This window comes from Sinohyriopsis cumingii, chromosome 15 (genome assembly GCF_028554795.1).
Source record: "Sinohyriopsis cumingii isolate HCF-2022 chromosome 15, ASM2855479v2, whole genome shotgun sequence".
NCBI lineage: Eukaryota > Metazoa > Mollusca > Bivalvia > Unionida > Unionidae > Sinohyriopsis > Sinohyriopsis cumingii.
The window spans coordinates 80,132,885-80,150,376 of NC_142975.1; the positions used below are offsets into that span (position 1 = coordinate 80,132,885).

At 34.8% G+C, this 17,492-nt stretch overlaps 1 protein-coding gene across 1 annotated transcript; it reads right to left on the minus strand.

The window, feature by feature from the left end:
- Positions 1–5,196: 5,196 nt before the first annotated feature.
- LOC149782152 (cGMP-dependent protein kinase 1-like) lies at positions 5,197–17,286 on the minus strand. Its single transcript, XM_089935070.1, has 8 exons — positions 17,212–17,286; positions 15,718–15,857; positions 14,111–14,200; positions 12,356–12,497; positions 8,666–8,829; positions 7,477–7,605; positions 5,999–6,113; positions 5,197–5,301 (listed from the first exon to the last, which is right to left on the minus strand). Exons 1-8 carry the CDS (start codon positions 17,284–17,286, stop codon positions 5,197–5,199), a joined length of 960 nt encoding a protein of 319 aa, XP_089791196.1.
- Between the last annotated feature and the right edge of the window lie 206 nt (positions 17,287–17,492).

The following is a 17,492-nucleotide window of genomic DNA, read 5'->3' on the forward strand; positions in this document are numbered from 1 at the left end:
TAAATAAAAAAACACAGCCACCCGGTGCAAATAAATTCATGAACTAACTAAAGATCTTATCCTATCCACTCTACAAGCTGAACAATGCAGTTACCCCGACCCAACACCATGGACGGGAGGTACCCCTAACTGTAACACAATAGTCCTTACTTATCGCAACAAACAAGACCAGGTACATGATATAAGGAAAAAAATATTAGCCGAGCTAGAAGCAAAATACATAGGGTACATCGGGGCCCCGAGTGGCCGAGTGGTCTAAAGCGCTCTCCGTTACGAATCACTGCCATCTCACCTCTGTCTGCGTGGGTTCTAGTCTCGGATTCGGCTAATGTAGGTATGTGAGAAAGCTTGCCAGTAGCTTCTCGTGGGTCGGTGGTTCTTTCCGGGGCTTTTCCGGGTTCTTCCTCCACCATTAATACTGGCCTCCATCTATAGCCTATCGTGTGCTGAAAAATGCGTTAAACCCTATAACAACAACAACATAGTGGACATCAAGATATACACCGATGGTTCAAACATTACAAAATCCTACAAAGCTGCTGCGACAATAATAATCCCTGAAACCAACACAGAATTCGGAGCTAGATTACCCGACACCTGCTCCATTTACACAGGCGAATTCTGGGTCATTATTGAAGCTCTAAAATGCATCCAACTAACAATCAAACATAAAGATCGATTAGCAAGTACTTAGCCCAACCATAAACCCACACATATAGAAACAAATAAACTGCAATAACCCTTAATCTAAATGATTTTGTTTTTCTAGTATTTGTTTTTCTTTGTTTCATTTTTTAATTAATTATTTTTCTAGGGCAAAACAATCGTACAACATAAAATTAAGGACACTGCCATCTTTTCCTACCGCAAGGTGACCGCAGATTATATGTGGTACGATAAACGCGTATATATTTAAGCCTTTTATGTTTGAGTGGTAATTTGATATAAGTACATTAAGTACATCAGCACACTGAACACAGTATTAAATAATGTTTAGCAATATTTTCAAACTTACAGCTGTAGTCTCGGTTACATACCAACTGATGTTACAGATATACACTCTGTTACTAAACATCAGTTACGGTAACAAGTATATACCCGTATATAGATACTGTGGTTAATACTTTAGGTAGTAATTCTTCAGTCACCATTTCAGCTAATATATTATCCACATTCGCATTTAATATGTCAGACAATTTTTAAGTTTCATTCGGTGTATATTTTCTACCAGTCGGTCTATTCTAATTAAGTACATCTTTTTTTAATAATGTCTCGACTGCATCTCTATACTTCAAGCCTAGTGGTTAGAGAGGTTCTAACCCAGGTCGAGTTATACAAAAGACTTATAAAAATGGTACTTACAGCTGTCTCATTCGATGCTCAGCATTAAGAGGTTAGTGTTAAGATTGGTCGGCCTGGTGTCAGGATAAAGGGACTGGTTGGGACATGATGCTACATGTCTGCTGCATGATTCCCCAGTGTCAGACATCACTAAAAACTGCCACATTGCAAAGATTGTAGCGATATGAATGAACAATAGCTACGTTAAATTTCCAAATCTCTCTCTCAAACATACACATGCACATGCACACACACATACTTCAGGAGGTATGGAAGCACTTTAAATTAGTACAGAAATCAGGTATACCGGCACATCATTACATTATTTGTCATTTTATTGTTATTAAATTTTGAGAAAGTAGTTTAATCTGGATTCGTTCATTATATCTTTGTTTTCTATAATACTCCAGATATAACTGTTTGTATACAACGTGACTGCAGGAAACCTATATGATTACCAGTTAAGGCAAACTCTTAAGCTAAGGCAGTAAAATATTGAATCTAGGTCGCAATGACCTCTGGTTTTAAGGTGTGGTACTAATACATATGCATACAATTTCTAGTTTCGTGATTCTAGTATGAAAAGAAATTTTAAAAATAAATGTAAGGCACACTTTAACCAAGGTCACTGCCACACGGTATCTGCGTCACTGTGGTCTATACTTTTAGTCATGGTGCGACACTTGTCAACATGCATATCTTGATGAACTTTCAATATTCCAGGTATAACAGTGTACCTGTTTCCAGAAAATAGGACCGACCTCAAAATGTTCTAAATGAATAAAGATATAATGCATATGTATAACAGTATCCCATTTAAGCCATCCTGGGGGAAAGGGATAAATGCCTAGGAAAAAAGAATAGTTGAGATGCAATTATGCATAGTATGGGGGGGGGGGACACAAGGACAGATACAATTAATACGCATGTCCATCATTATGTTTACGTTGATGCCAAAGCTGACGTGTAGTCATCTTTGCTAGTCAACGTTCCGATGAGATAACCCTATCTGTAGATAGTTTATCATATCGGAACATAGGTGACCGATCGTGACGTGTACTATAACGACTATGCCCTACTTCACTGAGTTAAGCTAAATTGTAAATGATATTATGGCACCTTTTTTGAGGCTAATTCACGAATTGTTCACACACGGAATATCTCATGTTACCTGTAAGTAACAGTATTCTGAAAATAATCAAGTCAGCATATAACTTCATAATAATGGCTATAAATGTTTATTATGCTGAAAGAAAAAAAGAAAAGTGACTGTACATTTGTCAAAATGTTTTATTCGGATTGATGGAATACACTTCTGAACAATGCAAGCACGCTTTTCGTATATGAAGGAAACAAAAAACCCAAATAATTGTTATCAACAAAATAACAAAAACAAAGCAAACAAATTAAAAAAAGACGAAACAAGCAAATAACAAAAAAATCTCGAGTACAAATACTTGGGCAACGCAGAATATAGTGATGGTCACAAGAGTGTGACCGTACTATGACGTGTCTTTAAGTTAAATATAGGAATATTGAAGGAAATACAGGTACTTTTCATGCCATATAAAATATATTAGATGACTGAATTTCTGCCATTGACCTGCATAATTCTCAATTAGTGATGTTATTTGCATTGTTTTGCAAACATAGTAAAAGGTAAGAGAGGAAAAAAGGCATTAGTTACATAAACTTGTCATAACTAAACATGGATGACCATGATAAATATCTCTTGGAAGAGTATCTTCCTTTTGAGGATACTCATATGATGAGGATTCTCATATAAGACTGCTATATTTATTGTAACTTGAGGCGTACTCCTTGGGAAGTTTGCCATACAATTGAGGGTTTTATAAAAGTATGAATATTTCTGAATCTTTTGTGAGAAATGTCAATAATGGTATCACACTTGTTTTATATAAACTGATGTAGGTTTTGCGAAATACTAGGTGAAGGTCATAAGTCAGGAAATACCTGCCCTAGTTACGCTCATTCACTTCCGTTTTCGTTCTGCATTTAAAAACAAACATAATAACGTTATTTGAGGTATTGTAAATAGCATCAAATTAAACAATGTTTACTTTAACATTTCACTGAACAGTTTACATGCAGCTAATACTAAGGAAATGACTCAAAAATGAATCAACATACATTTTTTCAATGACCTTGTAAGACCAAGGGGCCACATTACCCTGGTTTTCTTGATTATGAATCCAGCTCATAATTCAAGCCTTCAGAGTAAATTTCCCTGTTAGTAAAATACAGTTAGGAAACCCTCCAAAGCCAGAGTTCTGCCATTAGAAATTGTTTAGGTCACAGGGCACATCTATCTCATGAATCACAGTGCACGAATCACAGCTAATCAAAATGGAGCTGAAGTCGTATTCTTTTATCATGATAAACACCGTCTTTCTAAATGTACCCGCCGCAAGTCTTTTTTAACAAATGTAACTTCGTTCACTACGGACAGAGCATAATTGTACCCACGCGAATACTTCCAAAGGAAACAATAAACTTTAGTTTAAGTGAGATTGAAACAAGGGAAACGAAGACTACATTCTCACGAGATCAAAGGCTAACCCAACTTTAGACCAGAGAACCGGACCAACTACTACAAAAACAGATAGAAGCGATAGAAATACTTACAAATCCAAATAACAGTAAGGAAAAATACTTCGAAGCCAGAGAGACTTCCGACAAGACAACTAGTAAAGAAAAGCAGATGCAGCTACCACAAACCGAACACAAATCAACACTTCAAAGTATGGATGAACAGATAAAAGCTAAACCAAAGTAAAGCACAAGGAAGTACTATGATGCAATAGAAACAACAACCATCTAGATACTGAAGCAGTGACACACAAACAAAAAACTGAAGCCAGCCTCTGTATAGCCAATTGCCTTCTGAAAGGAGACCAGGGTTAAGAGAGGGGTGCAACCGAAACAGAGATGAGAGAGAAAGAGAGAGGCACACACAAACACACAACCTGTAAAACAAAACAGATTTAAACTAAAGAAAGCAGCCTTGTATGATTTGAAACATCTACACCAAAGTAATATTTGAAACAAAAACATATAAAGTAAAATTACAAAGTATGTCTACAAAAATGACTCCTGGTAAGAGTCAAAACCAATTAGAACCAGGAAAGTGGGAATGGAGAAGGAAAGATGACCAATATGTAAAATACCTGGAGGGATGTGAGTAGAGAACCATACAACAACCATCAGAGTAACATCGAGAAAAAATTATCACTTTCAATAACTAAACCTTCATGGATGGCAATCAGTTTTTACGAGGGGACACCTCTCAAGTGCTAACCAAGCCACATATGTTTGGGATGGATCTTACGGTATCCTAAAAACAGGGTGCGCTTCCATAAAAATCAAATAGCATGTATGATTAAACGGTACTCAGATTTCATTCACAAAATGAAAATAATATAAAATATTCAATTAAACGCTTGATCATCATCTTCAAATTTGAAATGTGTTAATTTAAAAATATAAAATGAACGATTAATGTGTTTGTTTTTGCCAACGATTGGTTTGTAATATGCATATATTTTGTATAGAGATATCAAGTATGTGCAACTCCCAGTGGCTGATGGCCATCACTAAAAAACGTCCAGCACAATATTTCTTCACAGATGCTTGTAGACACTGTTGAAAATCATAACCCTTCATTCTGCATCTGATTTGCATGCTTCAGTGATTCTGCGCGTGGTAAGCGTTCTTGATAGTCTCCAACATCAAGATTCAATTTTAATCAATTCACTTGCTTCTCAGCAACCAAATTTATGTTCATCGGGCAAAAATAGAAGTTGACAGATGTAAGGTGGGAATAGTAGAACTGATCTAAAAATCCGGGTCCCAGCTTGTTACGTCATCAACGCGTGGATGATCTGCTTCTTTTGTGAAGCTTTCACAATCGAAATTTCCAGCATCAACTGAGGATTCGACCTGAAAAGCGAAACACACATGTCTTGGGTTGATATCTGTTAGAAAACAATCAACGAAGGAACAAACAAATTTTTTTTAATAAAAATGAATGAATAAAATAATGAGATAGATAGACAAAAAACCACAAAACAATGGCAATGGCCAAAATACGATTCACTCAGGTTGCGATGATATTACTTGACGTGATCTGCAAAAACCTGTCCATACATGCAGATATTGTCTTTTAGTGTAGATGTCAGAGCGAGATAACTGGGACAAATGACATGTACAAGTAATGCACTGTATTAAATCATCTTATGGGAGACAGGAACGAAAATACCACTAAGCCGTTCATTTTTGCTGGTTCCAAATAATGTGGTTGTTTGCTTGTTTGTTTTTAACAACTGTAGTGTTAGCCGGTGCTTCAATATGGATATGCATCGGATGGCAATAAAGGTCCAATTGCCTCTTTTAACGGTCTGTTCCTAACTAGGGTTCTTAAATGAGTTGTATGAAGCAACCACGTAATCCAATATAGTTGGTATATCTGGATTAACAGCCAATCCACAGTAATTAATTATCCTGCAGTTTGTTTATTTCTGCATGTTGCTGTTTTTGTGACTTTGTTTGTTTGTTTGTTTGTTTGCGGGTGGAGACGAGCATGGTTCAGAAAATAAAATGGAATGGGAGAGAGAGAGAGAGAGAGAGAGATTATAACCTTTGGAATAAAAGGTGATTCCATTATTCTGCTTCGTAAGTCCTCCCAGTGAAATTCGTTAAACCACCCAAGCTTTGGTATTTCCTGTGCGGTGGGGCGTTTGACAGGATTATTTCTTGGAAAGAAAAGAAAGGGAAAAAAGGTAATGCTTGAATGAAATTCACCAACATATCAATAATGCAGAGGGCACATGGGTATTATAGGCATGTCTCTTTTGGTTTAAAATGTTTAAATGTTTAGCTATGAGTTTGGTTCATGAGCAATACCTTGTTATAAATATTAACATTCAAGTATGTTCTACACTGCACCGTGATACAACAGAGAAAAATATTATATTCTTTCCATTCTTCGCACGTTATTTAAAATGGCTGACGCCCCTGTGAGGCTTAAGGAACAGTGCATTTTCTAACTATCTTGTATGAGAGAGATATGTAAAATTGTAAATATCGATATCATTATTTTTTGTTAATGGCAATAACGGATAGTGCTATCCTTGGAATTTGCAAGAGAATGCTTGATAATACTATTCTGATCAAGCACAAGTGAATATTCTACCGTTATCAGATTTGTGTCTATCTATCGAGAAAAAACAGACAGACAGACAGGGACAGGGATAAATTTGGGCTGACTTTCAAATCTCTATATATAGAAACAGACAATTAGAGTAGATAACAACTATAAAAGGACAAAGCAGATAATAAGAAAATAGCTGGAAAATTCTTATTCACTTTGTTGATGTACGGTCACGTTTGACTACAGATGTTCAATCTACTCGTTATTTACGGTAAAAACAAGTGGAAAACATTATGCTTTTCTCTACGCATTTGAAGAAAATCTATGGTGAATTTTACAGTTCCATAAAATGTAAAGTCTAGCGCTTCATATATTGTGATATGGTCAACCGTGTTTTCCCTTTTTTCAAATTGTCTAGAAGCAAATGAAAACACAGAGATATAGGTTCACGTATACACACACTGAAACCCATGCGGCATAGTTATATATCTACTGAGGTGAGATAAGAGTATACTTAACTGGTGCACCGCTCTCATTTACTCGGACTTACCTAGTTATTATTTATTTTCTTTGTATCATAAATTGTGTTTAACCAGAATCCAGCGATAATCTCTAAATCTGTGCTTTAGAAATGTGTTAATTTAAAATCGAGTAGGTTTTGGTTTTGTGTGCTTGGAGGTTAGAAGTTTGTTGTCTTCGTTATGTTCTCGGTGCCTATATTAATCAGACTATAGCCATCGTTCAACTCCTTTAAAATAGCATTTCTGGTATTTAGTTAGTACGTTGAAATCAAAGACGAAAATACATTCTTCCTTGTATAGCTTCCATATAAAATCTACAGTGTTCCTATGTCACTTCGGTGGACAACAACATTGATCCCTTTCAGATATGTGTAGCTTCCGAAAGAGACCTTCACAAAAGTTTCTTACATTATTTACAAAGACATCAGCATCTCTCCTTCTTACCTGCATAATTTTCGTATGAAATCTTCAGCGATCTTTCTAATTTCAGTTGGGAAGACAACATCATTGATCCCCTTTATGATATTATTACATATCTGCATGTCATTATCATCCTTGTCTGCAAATAAGGAGCTGGAAGAAGAAATACAGTTGTTGAAATATACACAACTTCATGTGCTGACTAGGTACTTCTAAATAAGTACAGAAAGGATAACCTAAACAGACAGAAAGCATAGCAAAATCAATAGCTCCTAAAGACCAAGTAATTTTCGACCTTGACTTGAAATGCAAGACAATATATATCTGTTGAGATGCTTTAACCAAGAATTATGTCTCCATCACATGTCTTCTTTTTCTTCTTCTCTGAGTTATCTTACATAATGGAAATAAATTAGCACATGCTAGAAACAGAGACTGCAAATATTTCAAAATTGGATTTGTGAAGTCATAAATTATTGTACACGATGTCACAGGTTTAAATACGCATTTACCATTTGCTGCATCCGATAATGGTAACTGAAAATGATTACTGACAGATGCATCCGTCAAATGACTAGGTAGAATCTAAAGTAGTGCATGCGATCATCAGTCGCAATAACTCAACTACTATCTTTTGTCCGAAGTAATTTTGCTGTAGCGGTCTCGGTTAAGTACCAAAAAATTCATTAGATACAGACGAATAGACACTCTCACATTACATATTAGTAAATACTATTGCATGGCTGTATTATTTATCAACCACGGGGTATAAGTTTAATCACGGCCGTTGTATTATTTTATAAAAATAATTTATATAATGTATGAATTAAAGTTTAGATTTTTCTTTAGGTTAATACAAAGTCGGTATAAATTAACTTTTCATTTAAATAGTTTTTTATCTTTAGTTTATTCGTTACTTTCGGTTCAGATATAAAAGATGTACGTTTATGTAAAAGAAAGGCGTAGTTCGACAACTAGATTCTCTTCTTATATATTAAGCATGTTATATCATTTAAACGTAGAGGCGTAACTTAATCGCTCTTACATGATCGCGGCAGCTGTAACTGTTTTGACGTGTGCGCTATTGCGAATTTAGCTGTATAAAAACACCAGAGGCTCGCGTACTGTTTGAATGCATATATTGCAGGCACAGGCGAGTTTTGGTGCACAGCAAACCGTTTATAACTGCCGAACACAGTGTGTCAATTCTTACCGGCCAGAAAGCATAGCAAAAACAAGAACTCCCAAGGACCAAATATCTGCCGCTGTGTTGTGTCCCTTTTTTAAAATGATCTCAGGGGCTATATAATCTGGCGTTCCACATAGCGTCTGGGTCTTTTTGCCTGGTCTCACCTTCTTGGCCATACCAAAGTCAATCTATTGAGAAAAAGCAACGCATAAAATGGTATGTGTTAAATTTGACTGAAAAGCAGAGTATAATTCGGAAAGTACTTTGTAACCTTAACTTGACAATTATCCACCATAAATAATGAAAGGTGATATGTTTAATGAACAAACCCATGAGTGAGGATGGGGATGATCTATCACTGATTCACTGAATGCGATTTACATCAATCCGACATGTGTTGCAAATTATTTCTCTAAACGTTTTACAAAACCGCTTTTAATTTGTGTATAACACTTTGAACTTAATTTAAGGCCTATAAAAAAAGAAGTTGCCAATCTATGGAAGAAAAGGACAAAACATATTATATAATGTTTTCTCACCACATAAAGAAATAATATTTATCATCAAAATGAAAGAATGAAAAACCAATAATAAGAGCGCGATGTATAACATTCAGTTTTAACGTGTCATACAGACACGAAAGGAAAACCGAGCAAGGCCACAAGTTCATCAATGTTAGAATATGCCTTCCACTGATATAAAATACAAAACAAAGTTTGGTCAGAGAATGTTATTGATGGAAAGTTGAAGGCAATTATTTACGGGAATGAAACCATTTACGAGTATTGACTAAAGGTATGCTACATGTTTCATTCATTTTTCTACATACTTGATGAAATCCAGTACATTCATTATAAGGCTAGAATTGGGTTTGAAGCACATCAGATTCATGTATAAAGATTACAGTTCAAACATGTATGGTAGAAATTGTTGTTGACCTGTACTTATCAAAGGAAGAATCATTATTTGAATACCATTCTGCTATAACAAGCAAGATATGGGTTGGCACTACCATAAAGCGACATAAAAAATATTGAACAGGAAAAAATTTAAGTATCTCGAGTCGATTCGTTCCACATGTGTATCATGTATTTTGTTTTTTGGGGTGGTGAAATATCTTAATCGGTTTGGGAATTATGATCTGCCAAAGAAATATATTTAAGAACATTCAGATGAAATAAGTCATAATGATATATTTCCACTCCTCTTTATCACATCGGGGATAGGATATAAGAAACAAAAACATGAAGTCATCTACATTCCCTCTCAGGCCAAATGTCTGCTAGAAGACATAATTATTAATCATAGATTTCATAGACAGGACATTCGTATCTACAAAATATACAGGAAATTGATTAAGAGCATGTTTCATGCTCCAAAAATGGATGTGTGATTGATGGATGAATGATATGACAAATGGAGATAAATGTTCAATTGATTTAACAATAGAAGTTTGAATATGGAACTGTACCTTTATAACGCTTGTCCAGTAAGCGTATCATAAACGTATTGGACAAGATCTTAGTGTTAAGCCCGTGCAACTAAATTGGGGATAATGGACAGCATGACAAATAAATTAATGAAAACATTAGAATAATACGAGTTTGTATTTGTGAAATGCAGAAGATACAACCGAATTACGATTCTGGGATATTCACCAAAGATCATTCATATATCTCAAACGACTTTGGAGTTGTGATTCGGAAAGGTCTTTATGACCAACAAATGTATCAACAGACTAAATTGCCGAAACATTTTACAAATGTTGAATCTGTCTGCGTGGGTTTGAGTCTCGGGCTCGGCAAATGTGGATATGTGAGAAAGCTTGCCGGTGGTTCTTTCCGGGGTTTTCCCGGGTTCTTCCTCCACCATTAATACTGGCCGCCATGTATAGCCTATCTTGTGCTGAACAATGGCGTTAAACCCTATAATAACAACAACAACAGCAGCAAATATTGAAAATGAAGTATTGTGAAAACCATAATGCAGATATCAGCCACTAGTCCAATACGTGTTCCAAGTTTCTTAGAAATACATCGATCTTTTGCAATATACTCCGGAACTTGACACGGAAGGTTTACGTGTTGACAAACGGACAATGCGTTACCTACGTACAAGGTTGTGGTGGAGTGGCAGTGGGGAAAAGGAATAAAACCGAACCAGAAATGGTCATGCTCTTGTTTTAGGGTGATGTTTATATTTATGACAACAGCAACTTCATATCAACTCGTGATATATATTGAGACAGTTATAATAATCATTTAAAATTCGATCCGACAGAAGAATGTAAATTATCTCAGTGAATGGGGATAGCATAAGTCACTAACTTTTGGAAGTAAAATCAATTGATGTTCATAATGGTCTTACATTTCCTCTGTAGTCGAAGAGGACGTATTTGTGAGTAAGACGACGGAGGGATACCAGTTTTACATATGTTCTGGAGGCCAAGAGTACGTATTTGAGAGGAAAAATGTATAGGGATACACATAAGTTTTGCATATGCCCTGGAGTCCAGAAGTACGTATTTGAAAGTAAAATTAGAGGTAATATATTATTTTTACACTTCCTCCGTAGCCCAGGAGTACGTATTTGAGAGCAAACTATAGAGGTATTCTTATGTCACTTGTTTAGGCTCGAATAAACAGTAATAGAAGAAAGAGTGAAAACAAGCTTGGAAAAATACAATAATTTTTTTCTCTGGAAAAATTCTGTAAAAATAAAAACATATGAACTTACGGTTTTATAGATTCAAATCCAAAAATAATCCGAGAATTATCACAGAATAAAACTTTTGAAGTCATAATAACAAAATGTTCTACTCATTTCACGTTCGATTCCCGACGAAGAATCCAAGATGGAAGATTATGACGTGTGTTACAATCTGTAGTGTTGAAGTCTACAGTTACTTCAAGAAGTAAAATTTATCACGCCGGTTTTGGAAATCCAAATTACATTTGTTAGCAATGTCTTTTCAAACCTTCTGTGTGAGCACTCCTCAAAATATTTCCAGAGAAAAAAAAATTAATTCTTTTGAAATCTAAGTGATCTGAAGAAAATTATAACTCAAAATCTGGCTTCAACAAAATAACTTAACATCAGTGTAAAAAGCCCAAAACTGAGAAATTTCTCTCTGCGCATCCTTATTAAAACTAAGGGATGCACAGTAATGGAAAAACCGGAATTACGAAACACAGGGCCACGTGACCGTGTTTACATGTAAAACAAAGTTACGTACACAGAATATAGCCTTGATTAGACCACTAGTTTTAAACTAAGAATAAAATAAAATAAAATTGTTTACAACTTAAATCATAACCTTGACAACAACCAATCAGTTTAAAATAAAAATAGAAATTATTTACGTGTTTGCTACTACTTTTGAATCAAGGTCAGGTTCTTGGTCAACACCTTGTGTTTACGAAAGAATGATTCAGGTCAACTGATGTTCTGGAAAAATATCATCTCCAGTGAATAAATGTAAATTATAACAGCATATAATAGAATACAACATTTAAAAAATGACAAACAATTAAATTAAAATAAATATGAGATAAATCAGATACACGTAACAGTATACATACAATTTTGTATATCCTCTGGAGTCCAAAATTACGTATTTGAGAGTACAAATATAAAAATATATAAAATCAGTTTTGCATATGCTCTGGAGACAGGATTACATATTTGAGAGTATAAATTTCTAGGTATACATACCAGTTTTGCATATCCTTTGGAGTCCAGGAGTACGTTTTCGGGCTTTAGATCTCTGTGGATGATTCCTTTTGAGTGTATGAAGCTGAGTGCCTCTACTATACAGGCGGTGTAGAATTTTGCAGCTGTATGACTAAGGTTCTTTCTATAACAAAAAATCAACAAATTTAGAAGAGTAAACGAACATAGCATTAGACTTTGGTCAAAGTCGACATACACTAAGTTCTGTGAAGATTTATATTAAAGCTATCAGACCATTCTCGGGCATTCATCTCAATCCAGAGAATACCAACAACTCACATCTCCAACATAAATATGTTTTCATTCAGAAAAGACAAAACGTGAACTTTTTCTCAAAAGTCATAGCAGTGATTGCAATTCATCCATTCGACACGTGTGTAAGGTTGTGAATTTTGTAAAATATCTGGAGAGCACTTGAGGTGGTTAGGTTTCGAATTGACAGATTTCGCTTCCAAATTAGGTAGATTACATTATTTGTCTCCCGCGAGGCTCTGCCACCCGAGGAGACAAATAATGTAAACTTTGACTTTGGTTTTCTATCTCAGTGGAAAATTCTTCGACTTTGATTTTCTTATCTCGGTGGAAAAACGCCATTTTTTTTCCCATTTTTCTCCCCAATACGTTTTTTGTCGAATAAAAAAATAATATTCTGGGATATAGTTTAGTAAATCCAACAAACACGGTATTCATTAAATATTTTAACTTCCTCACCGTTTCTAGTTCTCACAGGGTCTAAAAAAATTATGAAAATCGAAATAACTATATAACCAGAATAATTCAACATCTGCAACTGTTAAAAAAGAAATTTTACACTTGTGATTTTTACGTGTTTTGTGAATAGAACCGATAACATCGAGAGTCACGTGATATTACTTCAAAATCTTTATAACTAATACGTATGTGTTAAGGCATTGAGGTCGAAGTCGAATCGTAGCACCCAAACTGTACTAGTGAGAAAATAAGAGGAATAAAAGTAAATAACATTGTCCCATTTGTTCAATGAGTGTTATATCTAAATAACAACTAATTAATTAATTTTGTTTATAAGGATAACTTTTAAGCTTGGAAAAAGTATTTGTTACAGCTGATGTGACTAATGCGTGTATATCACTTAGACAACCGTATTACGATTATATTTGACAGAAAATTTAGTTTCCTGTCCTTGATTGATTCCCGTGATCGTGTTGTGAGGTTTGAAGAAAGGCCAACAATAATGAATTAATAAAATGATACAAGCGTATAATACAAACACGGCCATTACTGCTAATAGTGTCCTAAACTTGAGATAAAGGCCATTTTGTATCTCATTTAAATAAGGGGTCACTTGAAATTACCCGAATGTAACACGTAGCCAATGTTTGTTTCCACAGGAAACTTATAGTAAAAACAGTATACAAGGAAGAAATCACATCTGTTAGATAACACAATTTACAAAATTAGCGATGCCATCTATATCAAGTATACATGCACGAGTAAAGTAAATGCAATGAACTCGATCTCCGTTTCTTCAGACAACTTTTATGATGACATAAATATTTACGTTTGTATCATCAAATTATTGTGCACCTATAAGAGAAAGATGCCCTCTACATTGCCACATGCGAAAGTGTTCATGTTTCTTCTTCATTTAAATTTGGATTTTAACACCATTCTTTAAGTGTTAGCTTTCTTGCAAAACAAACAAACAAACACAGAAGCAAAATCTGAATCAGCAGTGTATATAATTGTTTAACTTACTCTTCATATAACACCGTGAACAGCTCGCCTCCAAGACAAGGCTCCATTAACAGATATAGATATTCATCATCCTTAAACGTTTTATGCAACCTGGAAAATAAAAACAAAATTGTGAAAGAAAAATAGCTCCATATATGTTGCTTGAACATGCCTACCTTATAACTATCATCTATGAAGTACTATAATTGTATCAACATGTTCATCTGAAGATGCCTTAATTATATGTATTTTAAATGGATACAATAGCTACTGAATTTTCGTCAGGTCTATATGTCGATAAGAATTATAAAATTTGTCATGACTCTTTTGTCATTTGTATGAGTTTGATTATTCGTTTGCAGCTTTCACATGAGAATCGAGATCTTATCAAAAGGAATGCATTTAATTATATTATATCATACCCGAATTGTTTGTAACGTCTTTATACGCAAAGGATTGCATGTCTTAATATAGCATGATTGCTTCATTGTTATTGTCTCTCATCCTGTGGAATTTATGCACATCAGAAGATCAGTTTGTGTTGGACAGGTAATTTTGCGACATGATCTAGTTTTAATATGCAAACGTGATACACGTGTTTTAGTACTTTTTCTTCATTTATTTTAATTCAGTATTTTCACGATCATAATAGTTAATGTAATCTAATGCTTCTCACCTTTTTCAAATTTACTGTTTCTTAATGAACAAATCCTATCCAACATTCCTATTTAATAGACTGAAACTCTCTAAAGTAAATTGCTTCGAAATAAGCATAACAACCAAAAAATGTACCGTCTTTCCTAAAAGTGAGTGACACAAAAATGACTGCTGACTTAAAATGTTATCCAGCTTATTTTGACAACAATGCTTGGATACCATGGAGTGTTCATTGAAGTTAAAATCTAAATGCAGCCTAGAAAACAGTTACTGTGCAAATGGGATCCGACATGAAATGAATTCGATTTTCGTTTGGATAATACGTATGGCTCAATAGCAAACAAATACATATATAGACCCAAAGAGTTTAAACCAATACAAGTATAGACGCAGTAAGTTCAAACCAATACAAGTGAAAGTCCCAAGCAATTCAAACCAAAACAAGTATAGACCCAGTCAGATCAAACCAATACAAGTATAGACCCAAACTGTTCAAACCAAACAACGTATAGACCCAAATAGTTATAATAAAAAAAAACTATTCGAAATTTGAGAATGATCAGGTGACATGAAACACTAGGCCGGTTATCCGTAATGCATACAAACATGCTTACCAAATTTATTTTGTCTACATCAAGTGGTCATTACATTAAATATGCTAAGAAGATAACGTTCGTACCAGGTTGTATTCCCCTACCTGAAACGGATTTTGCTTCAACGTGCTAACAAGGATTTTGTCAAAAAGAAAGTTCAAAATGATGAATAACCAGTTTTCATATCCTTTCGAAGTGTATGTAAATATGTTTACAGCTTTCTCTTGCAATTGTATTTCTTTCGTTCTTTATTTTTGGCAGTCGTCCAAAAAGAGCATAATAGAAATGACGATTGGACACACGAAACGACACCAACATCTCCTATTTAGGACAGTGATAAGTAGTGGGAGCATGGAAAAATAAAAATCATAATCTTACCTTACAATGAAATTTGATCTCATTTCGGCCATTATGTTCTTTTCATTCAGGACCTGTGTTTGTTGGCCGATTGCTACGATATGCTGCTTGTTGAGGATCTTTAGAGCATACGTTTCTTTGCTGTTATTGTTTTCCTGTACCTGAAAATTATTCACATACGTAATATGTACCATTTCAAAGTATTGTCTTTCCTCAAGACGTGCATTTATGTTCTACGATTTAAGGTATTGTCTTTTCGGAAGACTTTTATTTCTGCTGTATAATTTAATGGTATTGTCTTCACTGAAGACTTGTATTTGTGTAGTACATTTTGGCAGTGCTGTGTTGACTTATTACAACCAAAGTCACTTGCAATCTATGCACATTATCCACCAGCCAGTTCTCACCGTTGACTTTCACGATTCTCTCTAGGATCAAATGATAATCGATGAGTATTTATCGAAGTGTAACGTGTACCTAATATGTCGCCCAAAAAATAACGTTTGAGTGATTTGTGTTAGCTTTTTGAGTGATTAATAAAATATGCACTTTTATCCAACCAAATCATAATCATTTAATCCTTATAATTCCAAATTGCATCCTTTTGACGTCAACATAGCGGATTCCATTAAAACATTAAAGTAGTACGTAGTATTCTATTTTAGGCAGATTCATATCAACGTCTTTGCTAGCCATGAGTCACCATCATAATCAATTACGCAAACATGCTTTATGTTTCTCCTTTCATTCTTATTGCTTTCTACGCAGTTCTACCGCATCCATTTCGAGCGAGCTCCACCGCTTTTGATTGGTGCGACCATTATCCTAATAACAACTACATTAAAAGCAAAATGTCGAAAGAAAATGTAGTAGTTTATGAAGATATGCATGACCTGAAAAACCTGCCATATTCTTTATTTGCAAAACAGGGTTAGAGTTTCAGTGGATAAAGGACGTGCGATTACAAATGTTTTTGATTCACTATTTGGAGGTTTTATTTACCAATGCCAAATTTGATCCCGAGTCTTAAAAAAAGTAGCTAATACAGAGAAAGCTTGATCAAAAAACAATGGGAACCGATTGGGAACAAAATATGTCCCATAATTAATTCATATGATATGTGAATCTATCAACTTCTGTTACTGTATACGGATTAAAAGTTACCAACCTGGAAAAGAGTGAATAATGGACAGACGAAAAAACTTGATATATCCCACTTTTCTTCAAAGATACGAGGTTTTAGTTGGATGTGATATTTTACATTATAACAACGCATGTAGGTTATTTACTGATGATGCCACTGAAGTAAAGGGCTTTGCCCAAGGACAATACAATGTACCCGACCTGGCTCATCCTATGGTAGGATTCGAAGCAGTATTATTTCGGTTTTGAGCCTTTCACGCCAAACGAATGACCCACCGCGTCTCCTACATTCATTATTTGTTCCTACGACATGCAGGAGTATACATGGGGACAGAAAGAGGAGAAACGAAAATTGGAGAAAAAAGTACTTACCAATATTACCCTTCCAAAACCTCCAACACCCAGCGGTGTTACTAGTTGCAGGTCTTGTAGCTTCAATTTTGCCATTTCTGTTTCTAAACTAGAAGAACGAAACAGCAGAAGGTCATTAACGAAACAAATAAAAACATAAGAAATGTTCATATCTCCGACAATAATATTACCTGATCATGTTGAATTAGGATAACTTTCTTTCCTACCTCAACATCATTCCTCGTAAAGTGTCTTTCTGACTATGGGTTATATAGACAATTGGAAGCAACTCATAAAGTTTA

Bases quoted from the DNA above. Each gene is read 5' to 3' on its own strand.
- LOC149782152 (XM_089935070.1), bottom strand. From the start codon at position 17,286: ATGGCAAAATTGAAGCTACAAGACCTGCAACTAGTAACACCGCTGGGT. The intron at 15,858-17,211 runs GTAAGTACTTTT...AATAATTTTCAG, and splicing joins GTTTTGGAAGGGTAATATTG to GTACAGGAAAACAATAACAG. The intron at 5,302-5,998 runs GTTATAATCTCT...TTCGCTTTTCAG, and splicing joins AATCACCTTTTATTCCAAAG to GTCGAATCCTCAGTTGATGC.